At 29.6% G+C, this 14,476-nt stretch overlaps 1 protein-coding gene and 2 pseudogenes across 1 annotated transcript; 1 reads left to right on the top strand and 2 right to left on the bottom strand.

The window, feature by feature from the left end:
- The first annotated feature begins 418 nt into the window (after positions 1 to 418).
- Positions 419 to 748, top strand: LOC117127789. The gene has a single exon (XM_033278455.1). The coding sequence runs from the start codon at positions 419 to 421 to the stop codon at positions 746 to 748; it is 330 nt and encodes a 109-aa protein (XP_033134346.1).
- Positions 749 to 873: 125 nt separating this feature from the next.
- On the bottom strand, positions 874 to 2,563 carry LOC103840249 (annotated as a pseudogene).
- Positions 2,564 to 2,577: 14 nt separating this feature from the next.
- On the bottom strand, positions 2,578 to 5,310 carry LOC103840353 (annotated as a pseudogene).
- Positions 5,311 to 14,476: the final 9,166 nt, after the last annotated feature.

The following is a 14,476-nucleotide window of genomic DNA, read 5'->3' as shown; positions in this document are numbered from 1 at the left end:
GCGGTAAATCTTTTTAAGAAAACAGCAAAAAGAAGAAAAAATTTAGACTCACAAGAATCAGAATAAGTACATTACAAGCATCTCTCACTTTCCTTTTGGAGGTTGGAAATAACTGTAGCTCTGTCTGCTTCACGCCTTCACATCCCATTTAATTACCTTTGCCTGCGCTCGTATGCTATGAAAAATATTCATTTTTACTGGGGCAATTTCCTAGCAAGTGAATGGTGGAGTAAGTGGAAGCTGCGTGGAGTCAACTTAAGGTAGCTCTCAAGAAGTCAAGAAAAACGCTTAATCAAAATCAGCAGACAAAAAGAAACACGTCTCTTCCTCTCTAAATATCTTCAATGCACGCAAGCATATTGTTTGAAACAAAAGTTTCAACTTTCATTCATCTACCACTTCACTCTTCATAAAGATAATGTCTATAGGATGTCTTTATTGTTTCAAAGTCATATGTTTCATGAAGAAACACATCAAGAAAGAAGACATTAAACCCCTGAAAGCAGAAGGTTTGACAAAGGTTGGAGAAAAAGATGCAAACAACAGCGTGGAGAAGAAAAAACCAGAGACATGCAAGGAACCTGTGTACCGCCTTATAGAATGTAGCTCACGTGTAGGTAGCAGTAACATGGAAGAGTACGAGTCTGAAGGTTTTTATGTAGGTGTCTCTTCTTCACCAATGACTAATGATTTCAACAAAGTGAAGACCTTTGATTTTCGTGAAGTCGCAAAAGCCACGGCAAAATGAAGAAAAAGTGTTTTGAGAGATAGCTGTTATGTATTAACATAAAAAAGATAACTGTTCTGTATTTAATTGCATGTTTGCATGTTACCAATGCAACCATCTCTCTCTATTAACATCATAAATCAAAATTTTAAAGAAAACATCAAAGATTTTATTAGACTCAAAAGAGTTATTATAACAAGTAAATTACAGTTACCTCTCACTTATCTTTTGGAGGTTTGAAATAACTATAAGCTGCAAAGAAAACCTGTAAAGCCGCAAACATAAGAAGCAACAAAGCTGCAAACGATGATGCAAATGTCCATGGACTATCAAAATGCGTGTGAACAAACTCTGCGCAATGAACATGGAACCCTTTAGAACTATACTCATTAACCCCTTCAAACACCTTCGCTAAGTAACTCCTCTCTAAGTCCAAAGCAACATCTTTACCAATGCTTTTATAAAACCTAGACACTTCTTCCTCTGTTCCAAAATAGTTCTCAAGAATCCTTCTCTCGCTGAGAAACGCTGCATCACTCTCTTCGTTTATAAGACAAGCCATGAACGCTACGTAGCTCGTTATGTGGTTTGATGAATCTGCATATAACTGCTCAAAGACTACACAGTTTAAGAACACCGTGGCGGTGAAATCATCCATGACTACTGGAGGAATATGAAGCACACCGTTCCTAAATCTTATGTCTAAGATTGAGTCTGTGTTCATCCTTGGTTTGAATTTGATTCCTCTAAAGTGAAGCTTCTTGGCTGATAAAACGAATCCAAGAAAACCATTAGCTTCTTTGACACGTAACAGGGACAAATGTCTTGCGTATCAAGTCAAGAAGATGTTTGGCTTCGAGACTATAATGTTTTGCCCAAAACGTTTCTGGTTTTTGTAATGAGTAGTCCAAGAACTCGAACGCTAGCTCGTTTAAACAGCTAGAAGTAACTAAATTCGATGTTTCGAAAAGCGCTTGAAGAAGAACATGAGGAACCTGGTTCTCTAGAAGGAGAAGATCGGCTCGAATCGACGGCAAGATCCATGGCATTCTGAAAATGGGATCATCGAGATTAGTGCAAACAACTTTGCCAGATACTACTAAGAACAACGTGAGGATAAAGCAACCATCAAGAACCATCATCTCAACCAACTCTTCAGATTCCAAACCAAGATCCTCTGAGTAAGAACCTCTTATATCTCCTTCCAAAGTGGATACAGCGTTGATTAATTCTTGAGGATTAGTTCCCTTCTCTTGCATTTTAGCCACCAAGAACTTCAAGAACCTCCGTTTATGCTGCTGGGCCATTTTGAGATGTTCCTTGCCGTGGTGGTAAGGACCAATGGAGACAATCTTGGGCTCGTATGCTATGGGGTTGATCCGCGCGAGGCTGTGTGGGATTCTCACGATGCAACATGACTCTGAACCAGCTGTTTCTCTCAGAAGCTTAAGATCAGTGTCTTCTGAAGTTAAGCTATGTATGTCTACTACGACCGATGTCGGGATGGGATCATGACTGTTTTCTGCGGCGTTCTGTTGTGTCTGTGGATCCATTAATCTAAATCTTTAAAGTTCAAACCCACCTCAGATCCTCTTCTGGTTAGGTGGAAGACCTCGAATATATGTTCTTTTCCTGATTTCGTCTTCGTAGAATTTTTGTTTTTTTTTTAAGTGAAACAAAGACATCCTTACGAAGGAGGTGAGAAGTTTACACTTCTAAAATGTTGACAAGTCTCCACGTTAGGTCGGCAAAGGAACAAAAGTATCTTTTCACCCAAGACTTTTCTTCTTTGCAAGTGATGACAACTTTTATAAATAAACTACAATTATGTCACCGGATCAATTATCATATCCAGTCAATTAGTCTAACAAAATTCACGAAGCATGATGCAAATTTGTTTTACAAAATACAATATACTGAAAATGCTCCGTTTTCATATTCAATAGGCTGGAGCCAAATAATTAAGTCCAAAGCAGATGGTAATTTCGTATCATATGTAAACTGAAAGTATATTGCAAATGACTAAAAGTTATTATTTCACCATTTGTATATATATCTTTCTCCGCACCTTATTATCCTTTCTCTTTCACTCCAATTTTATAGAAAATCCAGATTATTGTTCCTTAAATCATTAAAATCCGATGGAACGTTTAATAAGAAATTTTGAATTCTTCTAGCTCACCAGAATTTTCGATTATATCGCATTAATATATAAACCCTATTATCTCGACATTCGATTTCATAAAACTTAATTGGTGATAATGGTGAAAGTGAAATTATGGAAAAAAACATATGAGGAATGGCACTGTGAACAAAAATATGTTAAGTTTTTTGGGTATGATGTTGCGATCCCACAGAGGAGTTGGTAAGTTACGTCAAGAAGTGAAATCAAGTTTGCATTATTACATAAGTTGGTAATAGAAAACAGCGACAAGAAAAATGTAAATGTAAGTTTTTGGACAAGAAGCCCAAGCTGCGACACTAGCGAGAGCTAGCCATATAATCCCTTAAGTCCTCTTTTTACTTGGGAGGACGAAAATAAGGATAGGCTGTGAAGAAAGCTTGGAACATGGTAAGCACAAGAAGTATCAAAGCAGCACAAGATGATAGACATGCCCATGGACTTTTGAAATATGTGTACTTGAATCCTGCCCATTGTACGTGGCATCCTTATGAAGTGTGCTCGTTCACCCCCTCGAACACATTTGACAAAAAACTCTTTGATATGGAAAATGCAACGTTTTTGCCAGTGTTCTTGAAGAACAAAGATACTTGTTCTCCAGTCCCAAAGTAGTTATCTATGATCCCTTTCTCGCTTAAGAACGTTGCATCCTCTTCAGTGTTTATGATGCATCCCATGAAAGTAACATAGCTTGTCATTTCGGTTGAGCATCTCATACTAAACTGCTCAAAAGCCACACAGTTGATCAAAAGAGAGCTGAAAAAGTCATCAAATGTTAGTTTTGGTATTTCAAGAACACCGCTCTTTAAAGTTATGTCAAGAGGTGTCTCAAATTTTCCTTTTTGCTTAAATTGTATTCCTCGGAGCTGAAGTTTTTTAGCTGAGCCAATCAAACTTGGTGTCTCCGCTTGAACATTCTTTTTGGTATGACGACTCAATACTGAAACATGTGTTTTCACTTGAACAACAAAATATATTGTTGTATATTTCTTCTTCTGTTTGCTGCGTTTGATTAGGTATAAAAGTTTTGCGGATGAGATCTAAAAGATGGCTTGCATCAAGATTCTTTCTTTCTTCCCAAAATTCTTTTGGCCTTCTTATTGAGTAGCTAAAGAATGCAAAGATCATCTCGTTTAAGTTAGATGAAGGAAATAATCTTGACGTCTTAAGGATATCTTGAAGAACAAAAAATGGAACCTGATTTTCAAGGAGGAGTAGATCACTTCTAACGGTTGGTAGAATCCACCTCAACGTGAAAATAGGGTCATCAGCATAATTAATACGCCAAGTACTCCTCTTTGGTAGATACTTTCCTATTAAGAGCATCTCCAACCCAACTGCATAATTTACGGTAAAATGAAGTAGAAAATACAGTCATTAACAAAAAAAAAACGAATTACTCCATTTATAGAGTAATGATTTTTTGTTTGTTGATGATAGAATTTTTCACACTATTTTACAGTAAATTATGCACTTGGGTTAGAGATGCCATAATGATGCTCTAAAAACTTGATTAGATACTTTGTAGACAGATGTAACTTTATTAGTGGTCAAATTTTTAATAACTATTTAAACTTAATTATATTTTCTCTGTTTCATATTAAGTGTGATTTTGACATTTTTTACGGAGACTAAAAAAATTGTATAATAGACTAATATGTTATTATTTAATATATGATTAATTACATGAAAATAGTTTAAATAAATAAAAGCTTATTGGTTATCCAAAAAGGTAAAAATGAATTTAAGATACAAAATTATATTGTAATTGTAGAATGATTTTAAAATAAAAAATATACGTAAAGTAATACTTATTATGAAACAGAAAATCAAACAAGTAATAAAAAGGGAATATAATCATCAATTAGACTGTCCACGTAGGACATGAAAATTGTCCAATCAGAAGAGTTCTTTTTAACACGTCAACACGGTTTTGATAGAGTTGGGCTTCGTTTTTTTTTTTAGCCCAAATGTTAATCTGAATGGCCCGATCTCTACTAATAAAAGGACATCATCAATAGAAAAGTGTGCAAATTGCTCCACGTGGCATCCCAAAACAAAATCCCGAGATTGCTGGTTCTTTGCGTTTAGGTGGGCTTTAGAGATTAGAGGCCCAGACAGATTAAGTTTAGTTGTCTCATGCCCTTAGATATTTTCAGAGTTGCAGCCGTAAGCACACCGTCAAGCTCACCGTAACGTCTTCGGCTCCAATTAATATGTACTATCCTCCTAGCTTCCCCTGTAACGCATAAGAGCCAGATTTATGGCTTCGTTACTCTCAGTTTAAATCTCCGTTCCAATTCTCCTTTTGAAGGCGGTTTTGTATGTAATCAGATTGTGGAGAGGAATGACGCAAAAGATTAGCGTCATGCTAAATGGGGATTTCTTCCGCCATTGTTAAGGTACCCTAAGACTAACATGGTTCCTCTTCAGAAAGTCATACACCTTCAGTAAGAAATCATACGAAATGTTTTTTTCTTAACTTATTATTAGGAGACTCAGGTACGTTGAAGGTGAAGATCAAAGTGACAAGAAGCTAGATGGTCAGCATCGTGGAAGTTGGTCTCAAAGGCATGCTTGAACAAAGGACCAAGAAGGTAATCAATATCCACTTACATTTTTTTTACAAAGAACTTCTCTTTACTTACTGGAGATTTCGTTTGCCTCAATACTATTAGTCGCCATGCTATTATCAGAGTTATGAAGCTATGTTATTTCCTGAGCCTACACCAAGGCATTTTCCTAAGAATGATGATCCTTAGTTGGTTAATAGGAACAGAAGAATGCTGGGTAGTTTCCTTCATTTTTAAATCCATCATGGTGGTGTGTATATGGTTTTAAATTAGAGTAGCTTCCTTTGATCAACACATTAACATTCTGAACAACTTCAAATTTATTCAGCTTAATCGATTCTGTTTTCTCTCTGTAAAACGTCTTCTGAAGTGTTTTCTTTTCCAAGAGTCCACTCAATTGATTGATGTTTCTAGTTTTCACCTTCTCTGCAAAACTTTTTCGGTAGCCAAGAGTCACTTTTAAAAAACTTCAGGCTTCTGAACTCTCATTCTAGAAATTGATTTTTGTGTGGTTCTCTCATTCTATGATCTTTTGTTCGTCTGATATCGTCGATTTCAAAAGCAAGTTGTTATCTAATTAAAGCATTGTCTTTATAGGAACAGAAGCGATGATAACAAGAGAAGGAAGCTGAGTCCTCTGGAAAGAAACAACACAATAAGTATTTAGAAGAACAAAGGGAGCTGAAGTTGCAAGACATGTGGACATGTCCGTTGCATTAGTTTTTTATTTTTTTCCCAAGCTTAACGAATTCATAGCACTTCAAGTCTTTCATAGATTATGTTGTGTTGCTTTAAATTTTCTAAATTTGCACCGCTCAGACATTTCAAGTTAATAAATTTGCACTTCCACCCAGACTGGCCTTATCCATTTTACCTTACCGCTTACACTCACAACGCCTTATAGTTTTTAATTTAATTTCAAATTACAACAAAGTTATATGACTTAAAATCTTCAGCACATCTATTTCTTTAGCTCTATTCAGTGTTTTGAAACCCGACCCAGACCCGCGGTTGAACCGGTAAACCCGGTGACCCAGAAAAAATCCGGTTTGGGTTTTATGAAAAACCCAATATTTAAAAATCCGCAAAAAAACCGTAAAAACCCGCAAAAACCCATTAAACCCCGAAACCCGATACCGGTTGAACCAATAAACAACTTTTACTCTTTTTTAGTTTTTAGATTATGTTTTATATTGTAAGTTTTCAATTAAAAAGTTAGATGTTGACAAAAAAAAAGGTTAGGTTTTCCTTTTTTAGTTTTATATTTGTAATTTTTAGATTTGATGAAGATTTTTCACTATGCCACCTAAAAAAATGAAGTGGACGATGATAAAAAAAAAACTAAATTAGTTGATGTGATTTGGTGTTAATTTATTTCTATTATTGACAATTTATTACAATGATCTTTTACTTTTAGTTTATTTTGAATTTGAAGTTAATTTATTATTTAAATTAGATATTTAAATATTTGTGCGTTTTATATCTTAATTTTTTTAGATGTCATAACTCTTACTTTGTTACAGAAAATTTTAAATAGTCTAAACTTTTTTTATTTTATTTTTCATGTCTAATAAAAATATAAATATAAAAACTTAAGTTAAGTATTTCTTAAATACTTTTTAAACATAAAGTATATATATATCCAAACTATTATTTTATGTTTTAAAAAACATTTAGAAACTATTAAACTTTAGTTTTTATATATTTATTTTCATAGCTAATTTATTATTATATAATAAAATTAATTCATTTATTAACCCGCGGTTCACCTGCGGTCGACCCAATGATCCAGCGACCCGGTAAGTCGTCCGGTTCAGTGTCCGGGTCGGGTTTTAAAACATTGGCTCTATTTGTTAAGAAATATGCACCACACTTCACTTCAAATCGTCAGCACATCGAAGGCATTAATATCTAAACGAATAATATACTCCTGCGACACCACACTTCCCGTTACCATTATTAACATCTCAAACAAGTTACACTAGAGCTTCCCCGCACATCGTGCGGGTATATTTTTATTTTATAAATAATTAATATTGATATTATTATATAAATTTAAATATACAATCTATATATTAGTGTTATGTATTTTATAACTCTTTAATTTTATTATTTAGGGTTCTTATTACTTTATTAATATAGAGGTTTGTTTTATACATTTTATCTTTTTTATTACGTTTTCGAGTTTTCATAATTTGAAATAATCAAAAAAAAATATTCTTCAACATATGATTTTTGAAAATATATAGCTGTAAAAATAAAATTTTAACATATGTTAATAACTTCATTTGTATAAAAAAATATGACATGGTTAACAAATTTGAACCCGTTTTAGTGGTAGATGATAATTTATTTAAATGAAAAAATTATATTACTTAATTACGAAATTAGTTAATGCAATATTTAATAAAAAATATTTAAGAATTTAGTAGAATTTTGTTAGATTTTTCTCAACAGATTTTGTTATAACTGAAAATAAAATTCAAATCTATAGTTAAAATTAATTTATTATTAATATTCTTATTAATTATTATGTCATACTATGTAATTAATGAAATGGTCCTAGTAGACTTCTAAATAGTAGTTAAAAATGATACTTCTCTTTTAACAGAGAAGATATGATTCATTAAATCTGCATAATAACGACATTCCACAAGATACATAGAAAACAAAACATTAGGAGTGCAAGAATGACACATAGCATCATGCGTACGACAACAAATCACTTTAAAGCTGTGGAGGGATAGTTTATTTGTTGCTTCGGTGAAAATGTCAAACTCATCCTCTCTAATGTAATTTTATTTACTCTCATATATGGTTACAAAATTTTATTTACATATGGTTCATTATATGGTTACAAAATTAAAACACATATTCTACCTTACTTCACATGCAAGTAAATCAAAACTAAAACTTCCCCGGAATAGTAGCCGACGTCTTAATAAGCATTATCACAACCACTAATAATTACAAAATATGTTACTATTCACAAAGGTGAGTAAGACATTTCTGAATGTAAAATATATACCATCCTTTTAATTAGAGTGATCACGATGGCACTTCTTAATAATTAATATCCATAAATATATTTTTCTTTTCTTTTATAATGTAATAATTAATAATTAGAGTGAGCACAATGGCATTAGAGTGATCACAAGTTCAACTTCAATCGATTACTTAATAATTAATATCCATAAATATGTTTTTCTTTTCTTTTATAATTTATGTTTTTATTGCATGTATAAAAACGTAACCATGGGTTTGGCTTACTCTTCTTTTCTAATAAAGATTTATTTTATCAGTTGATTTTTATCATTAAGATATTAACATCATAATTCTTATTTACACATTTTAGGATAATAATATAATTCAGAAAATATTGTATTATTGTAAAGCATTATCGTCACATTTACTATCAAATTATATATAAATTTATACAAATTTTAATATATAATATCTACAGGTATATTGAGACTATAGGGATAACGATTAGCATGATCAACTTATTGCACAAGTGTATGACAAAATATTGTTCATATTTTTGTTTCGATTTTAAGGCATCCATATTGACTAATTTGCAGGTGTTAGTTAGAATACTCCAAGCTACAGACTCATGATCAGCTTCTTTAAAGCTTGCTCTTTCCATCATATCCCTAGATTATGTAATGAAAAGGATGATGCAGTGGCAAAATCAACTCTCTTATCTCTAAACTTGACATTTTTTTGCGGTGGGAAAACTTGCTTTTACTTTAATGAATCGTAGTTCGAAAAAAAATATAACTAATTTTAATAATATTCGTTTGGACTTTACCACATTATTGTTATTGTAACAAAAGCAATCCAGGATCATCGAAAATTAAATGATATGTGTTAATTTAGAGAATAAGTTAAACATTATTGTTTCTTATATTGTATATAAGAATAAGTAAATATATAATATATAATAAATAAATATCTTTATATATATTAAAATCAAAATAAACATCATTGTTTGTCGGAAAATTTCAAGAGGCAAACACATAAGATAAGATAAAATAATTTTTTGGGGGAAAAGAAATGGTTTTTAAGTCGACAGATGATGATTTTCCACGATAAAGGTAGATGATGACAAACTTAGTTTACGATAATACTTTTTGTATGTGAATGTGTATAAAAGTGAAGGGAAACTTAGAAAATTTAACATTATATTTAGATTAAGTCTACAACTATTTGTTAGATGTTTTTTGTTGTAATTAAGAAAAGGATGTTTTTTGTTAAAAATAATTGAGGTCACATATCCTTATAAGCTAAATTATAAAAAACTTTAAAAAATCTATTTTATGATTTTAACAGTTAATTAAATTTATGATTTGTAAAATAAATAGACAAATTTTATGTGAAAAATATATAAAAATTAAGTTAATGTTTAGCTAAAAATGAATTAAACATTTTAAATATATTTAAATGATTTGTATATTTGTGTTCCCGCCCGTAGGGAAATATATTATTTATATAAATATAATTATATTTTTTTATTTACATAATAGTTTGTAAAGAAATATTTAGTGTAAATAATATCATAAATTTATAAAATACTAAAGTAAATAATAAATAATATTATTTGTAAACTTAGAAAAAATATATCAAGAATATTCCTTTTTAGGAGAGAAAATAGAAATATACATCGGAGACAAATCCATCTTTATTATGAAATTTCTCTATTTTACAGAAAAAAAAATAGAGGAATACATTGGAGATGGTCTAAGGCATTGCCAACGTAAGTGATAGACGTTGAGATTTCAACTTTTCTGATTCTTACTATTCTAATGTTTCATATAATTCTAATTTTCCCTTTGTTTTATAATATAATGGTTTAAGAGTATTTTTTTTCACTATATAAATTGTTTTTATACTTCAATGTAACTTTATATTTATTGGATATTGTGTGGTCAATTAAATTATGTAAATTACTGTGTAATTGATTAAATTTATATATTAAATGACAGTTTTCTAAAGTAATAACTTTTAAATATTACAGATTTTAATTAAAACTGATTACATTTTGAAACAGATAGAGTAATCTATAAACTAACTTTATATAAATATGAGGACAAAGTTGTAAAGTGGTTCACCTTGAATTTCTTTCATTTTGTGCATTTATAATTGGAAGGAGATAATCAACATCTAATATTAAGTTACTATCAGTATATTAGAAATGGTCGAACCGTAAATCAATTAAAGATGATGTAAGGAAGACATAAAGATGTATTTCCAGTTATCACAAATATAGAATCAATTGACAACAACTTAATTACGTCCACCGTAGGATAACAGAGAAGAGTTTTCATACCTTCTAATATTATAATATCTCATTATATTAGTGGCTAAATCAGTTTTCTCTAGCACAAATATTCACTCCATTCCTGGAGTTTAAGATTTTCTATCTCATGATATTAGTAGTGTGATCCCAAAAAAAAAACGGTCGAACTGTACATTGTAATTAGAGAAAGAAAACAAAAAAAAATTAACCAAGAACTTTTAAGGTATATGAAACAAAAATTGGAAAGAGCAATTCTTTCCAATTAAAAATAAGGCCATAAAATTGCAAAAATATAAAATAAAACAAAAAAATAGACACTGCAAGAAAGATTTAGTAAAATAAAACCATAATATAAGTTCTATAATTGATAGTGCTCAGTTACACTAAAAAATATAAATTTACATCATACACAGTTTTATTTACATCTTTAAACTTATTATCTAATTAAAAAGATTTTTAAAAAGTGCTAGCATGAAAAGTTAGAAAATATACGATAAAATATAATACATAACGTTAAAAATACATTATCGCTGATCACTAAAAAATCATTTTAGTAGTAATAAAAAATAAATGACAACACATTTATTAAAACCATAGAAGGGCACATAACAAGGTGTTATGAAATATACAAACTACGAGTTAAATATGCTCAACGCAAACACACATAAAAATGAGACATCATATTTGGATATATTTAAATAAATAATTTTAAATATATTATATTCTTGATAATTTTAAAATTAGTTAAAAAGAAATTAAATTATCAAAAATTTAATATACAAATAAAACTAAAGCAATATTTTGTAACGTCAAAATAATAATGAATAAAAATATATTATGTTAATAAAATAGATTTTAAATTTTAAAGACTTCTAATTCATGTAATATTACAAAATTCAAAATTTGTTTATTACAATTAATATTTTACCATTAGATATATTAAAATAATATTCTAGATCGATATTCAATTGTGAGTTTCCAACTATTACACGTAAAAAAAATATTATTAAGTACGCTTTTTTTTTGAAAAGGGAGTTTTATATTTTAAGTAGGTTATTGGAGTACTTTTTCGTTTCGTGAATTTATTCGAGATGAGATTCCGATCTTTTAAACTAAGATAATTTATGTTAATACATAATTATATTTTTTTTTACATAACTCTAAAATCTCGGACTTGATTCTTTATATTTTATTAGTTAATTATGTTACATATAATAGAAATACTTACTTCAAACTAAATATATATATAAAAAAAATCAAATTTAAAAATTATTTATATATAATTTAATATACAAAAATTCACATACAAATAAAAATGATAAATATAATAAATTTAAATATATTATCTGTGCGTAGCGCGGAAAAATGACGTAATATAACATAACAACTAATATTATAATGCTTGAGAACCCAAAGAGAGCGTCCCATGCAATGAGGCTGCTCTAATTCATATCAGGACCGGCCATGACATATGATAGAAGACAAAAATGACTTTTCTTTCGGAAACGACTAAAGTTAATGCATAGGCCACTACTATTAATATTAGTGTTTTGTTTAAATTTTGTAAGTACAAATCTAATCGTCCACAAACCCCAACTTAAATATTTCTTTGTTTGGGGTCAACGAAAATTAAATGTGTTATACTGGTTTGTTGAGACTTGAGAAATATGCAATGCCGCTTTTGTTCTTCCGACTCTTCTGACTTTCTTGTTTCTTGGTAGATGTTTACAAGATGGTTCACTGTTAATACGATGGGCACAGAAAACAACAGCTTTTATTTCTTGTACATCTCAGTTATACAATAACACGAAGAGACTCTCAATGACCCCCAATGGATCAGATAATTTTAAACTCTACCCAAGCTCCTCTACTCAGTTCTCTGCTTTAACAAAGAATAGTGTACATAAATAAAACCTATCGTATGTTTTCGTTTATTTGGCTTTCATAAAATTTATGCGTTTTAGGTAGTTTTTTTAAAAATAAATTAGTTATTTCCAAAAAAAAAGTTCTTGACCTTAGTATCCAGATGTCCTGGAAAAAAATCTGATTAACGTCTAATGACTGTCCACCGAAGCTGAGTCAGAGAGCCCGTCGAACGCATCCAAGAGGGCTGCCTTTTTCATCCTATTTTAATCGACGGTGATTGAAACTCGAATCTAAGTGGCGAAACTCACAATCGTGAGCAATTTATCACCAGATCGCAAGCGCCTGGTTATTATTTTCAAATTTAATGTGTGATATTTTTCTAAATGGTGGCTTAATTCAATTAATATCAACTATTCAAACCATATACTATATTCAAGAAACACCCACAACATAATCTGCACCAGTCCTAAAAATTTGCCAAATCAATTATGGCACTAAGCCAATATATAAAATATATAAACAATGAAAATATGTAATGCATTAATTCATGTCCTAATCAATCGCTTATGTGATAAGACTTATGCCATACACATGAACTGAGTCTAACATGAAACGGAACAAGGAAAAAAAAGTTAAGCATAGCTTCTATAATGCATGCATTAAAGCATCGTCATCCATCGGAGACTCTTCTTAAGCCATCTTCGAAACCAAAATATCAAATTTGATGTAATTTCAACTTTAATAAATACCAAAAACAATATCATTCCAAGTTTGGTGTTTTGTAAATAATATTATATATTTGGTCTAACACTAATCGTCACACAAAATATTAAAAATGTATTTTATTATATTTCATTTGATAATATAGTTAAATTAATCTTAATATTTAGCCTAAATCTAATCTATTAAAAGAGGAGTACAAAATTAGATTATCCCTTAGTTTTCCACTATATTTACAATGGCATGCCACTGAAGTTATTAATTAACCTACCTTTTAGGATTTTTGTCTTTTTTCTTCAATTAATGTATTTCTAAAATCAAATTCTAACTAAAAAATCATGGCAACAATAATTAATAAACTTAACTTTTAATATTCTTTGTCTTTTCTTTTTTTATTATACATATGTGTGTTTGAAAATAATTAATTTCATATATACATTTCGTAATTACATACATTATACGGTAATTATTTTACTAATTCCACATATACATAATAAATAGTATACAACAATTTTATTATATATAGTCATAAAATTGTGATCCACAAAAACAGTTTATACAACAATTTTATTATATATAATCATAAAATTTTGATCCATAAAAAATAAAAATACATTTGTGTGACTTTACACGACATATTCTAAATAAATAGATGATATAATTTAGGATTTACATGATAAAATAAAACTACTCAATACAAACTATAAAACTATTGTGTTTAGAAATGTCATATTAAAAAAAAATTAAACGGATAAATTTTAAAATATATATTATCACTTATACAAATAAATATTCATTTATAAAAAACTAACACCCGCGCGGGTGCGCGGGTCAAGCTCTAGTTTGTAATTAAAATAACATGTTATATTTATTTTTATTTGTCATTTTATTTTATTTTCAATTAATAACAAATTAAATGAACATTCTCATTTAAATCATATGGTAACAAAATTTAAATATCTTACATACTTTTATATTTTTTTCAACTACCTTTATTTTTAACAATATGAAATCTTAATTGTAACAAATATTTTTTTAGAAACATAAAATTACAAAACTTTAACAAAAATATAATTTAAATGTAATAAATAATAATTTCTAAATTTAAA

This window comes from Brassica rapa, chromosome A09, assembly GCF_000309985.2.
Source record: "Brassica rapa cultivar Chiifu-401-42 chromosome A09, CAAS_Brap_v3.01, whole genome shotgun sequence".
In the NCBI taxonomy this organism is placed as follows: Eukaryota; Viridiplantae; Streptophyta; class Magnoliopsida; order Brassicales; family Brassicaceae; genus Brassica; species Brassica rapa.
The sequence above is the reverse complement of the archived record's forward strand: the minus strand, read 5'-3'. Positions and strand labels throughout refer to the sequence as shown.

Coding starts and splice junctions, on each gene's coding strand:
- LOC117127789 (XM_033278455.1), top strand. CDS start 419: ATGTCTATAGGATGTCTTTATTGTTTCAAAGTCATATGTTTCATGAAG.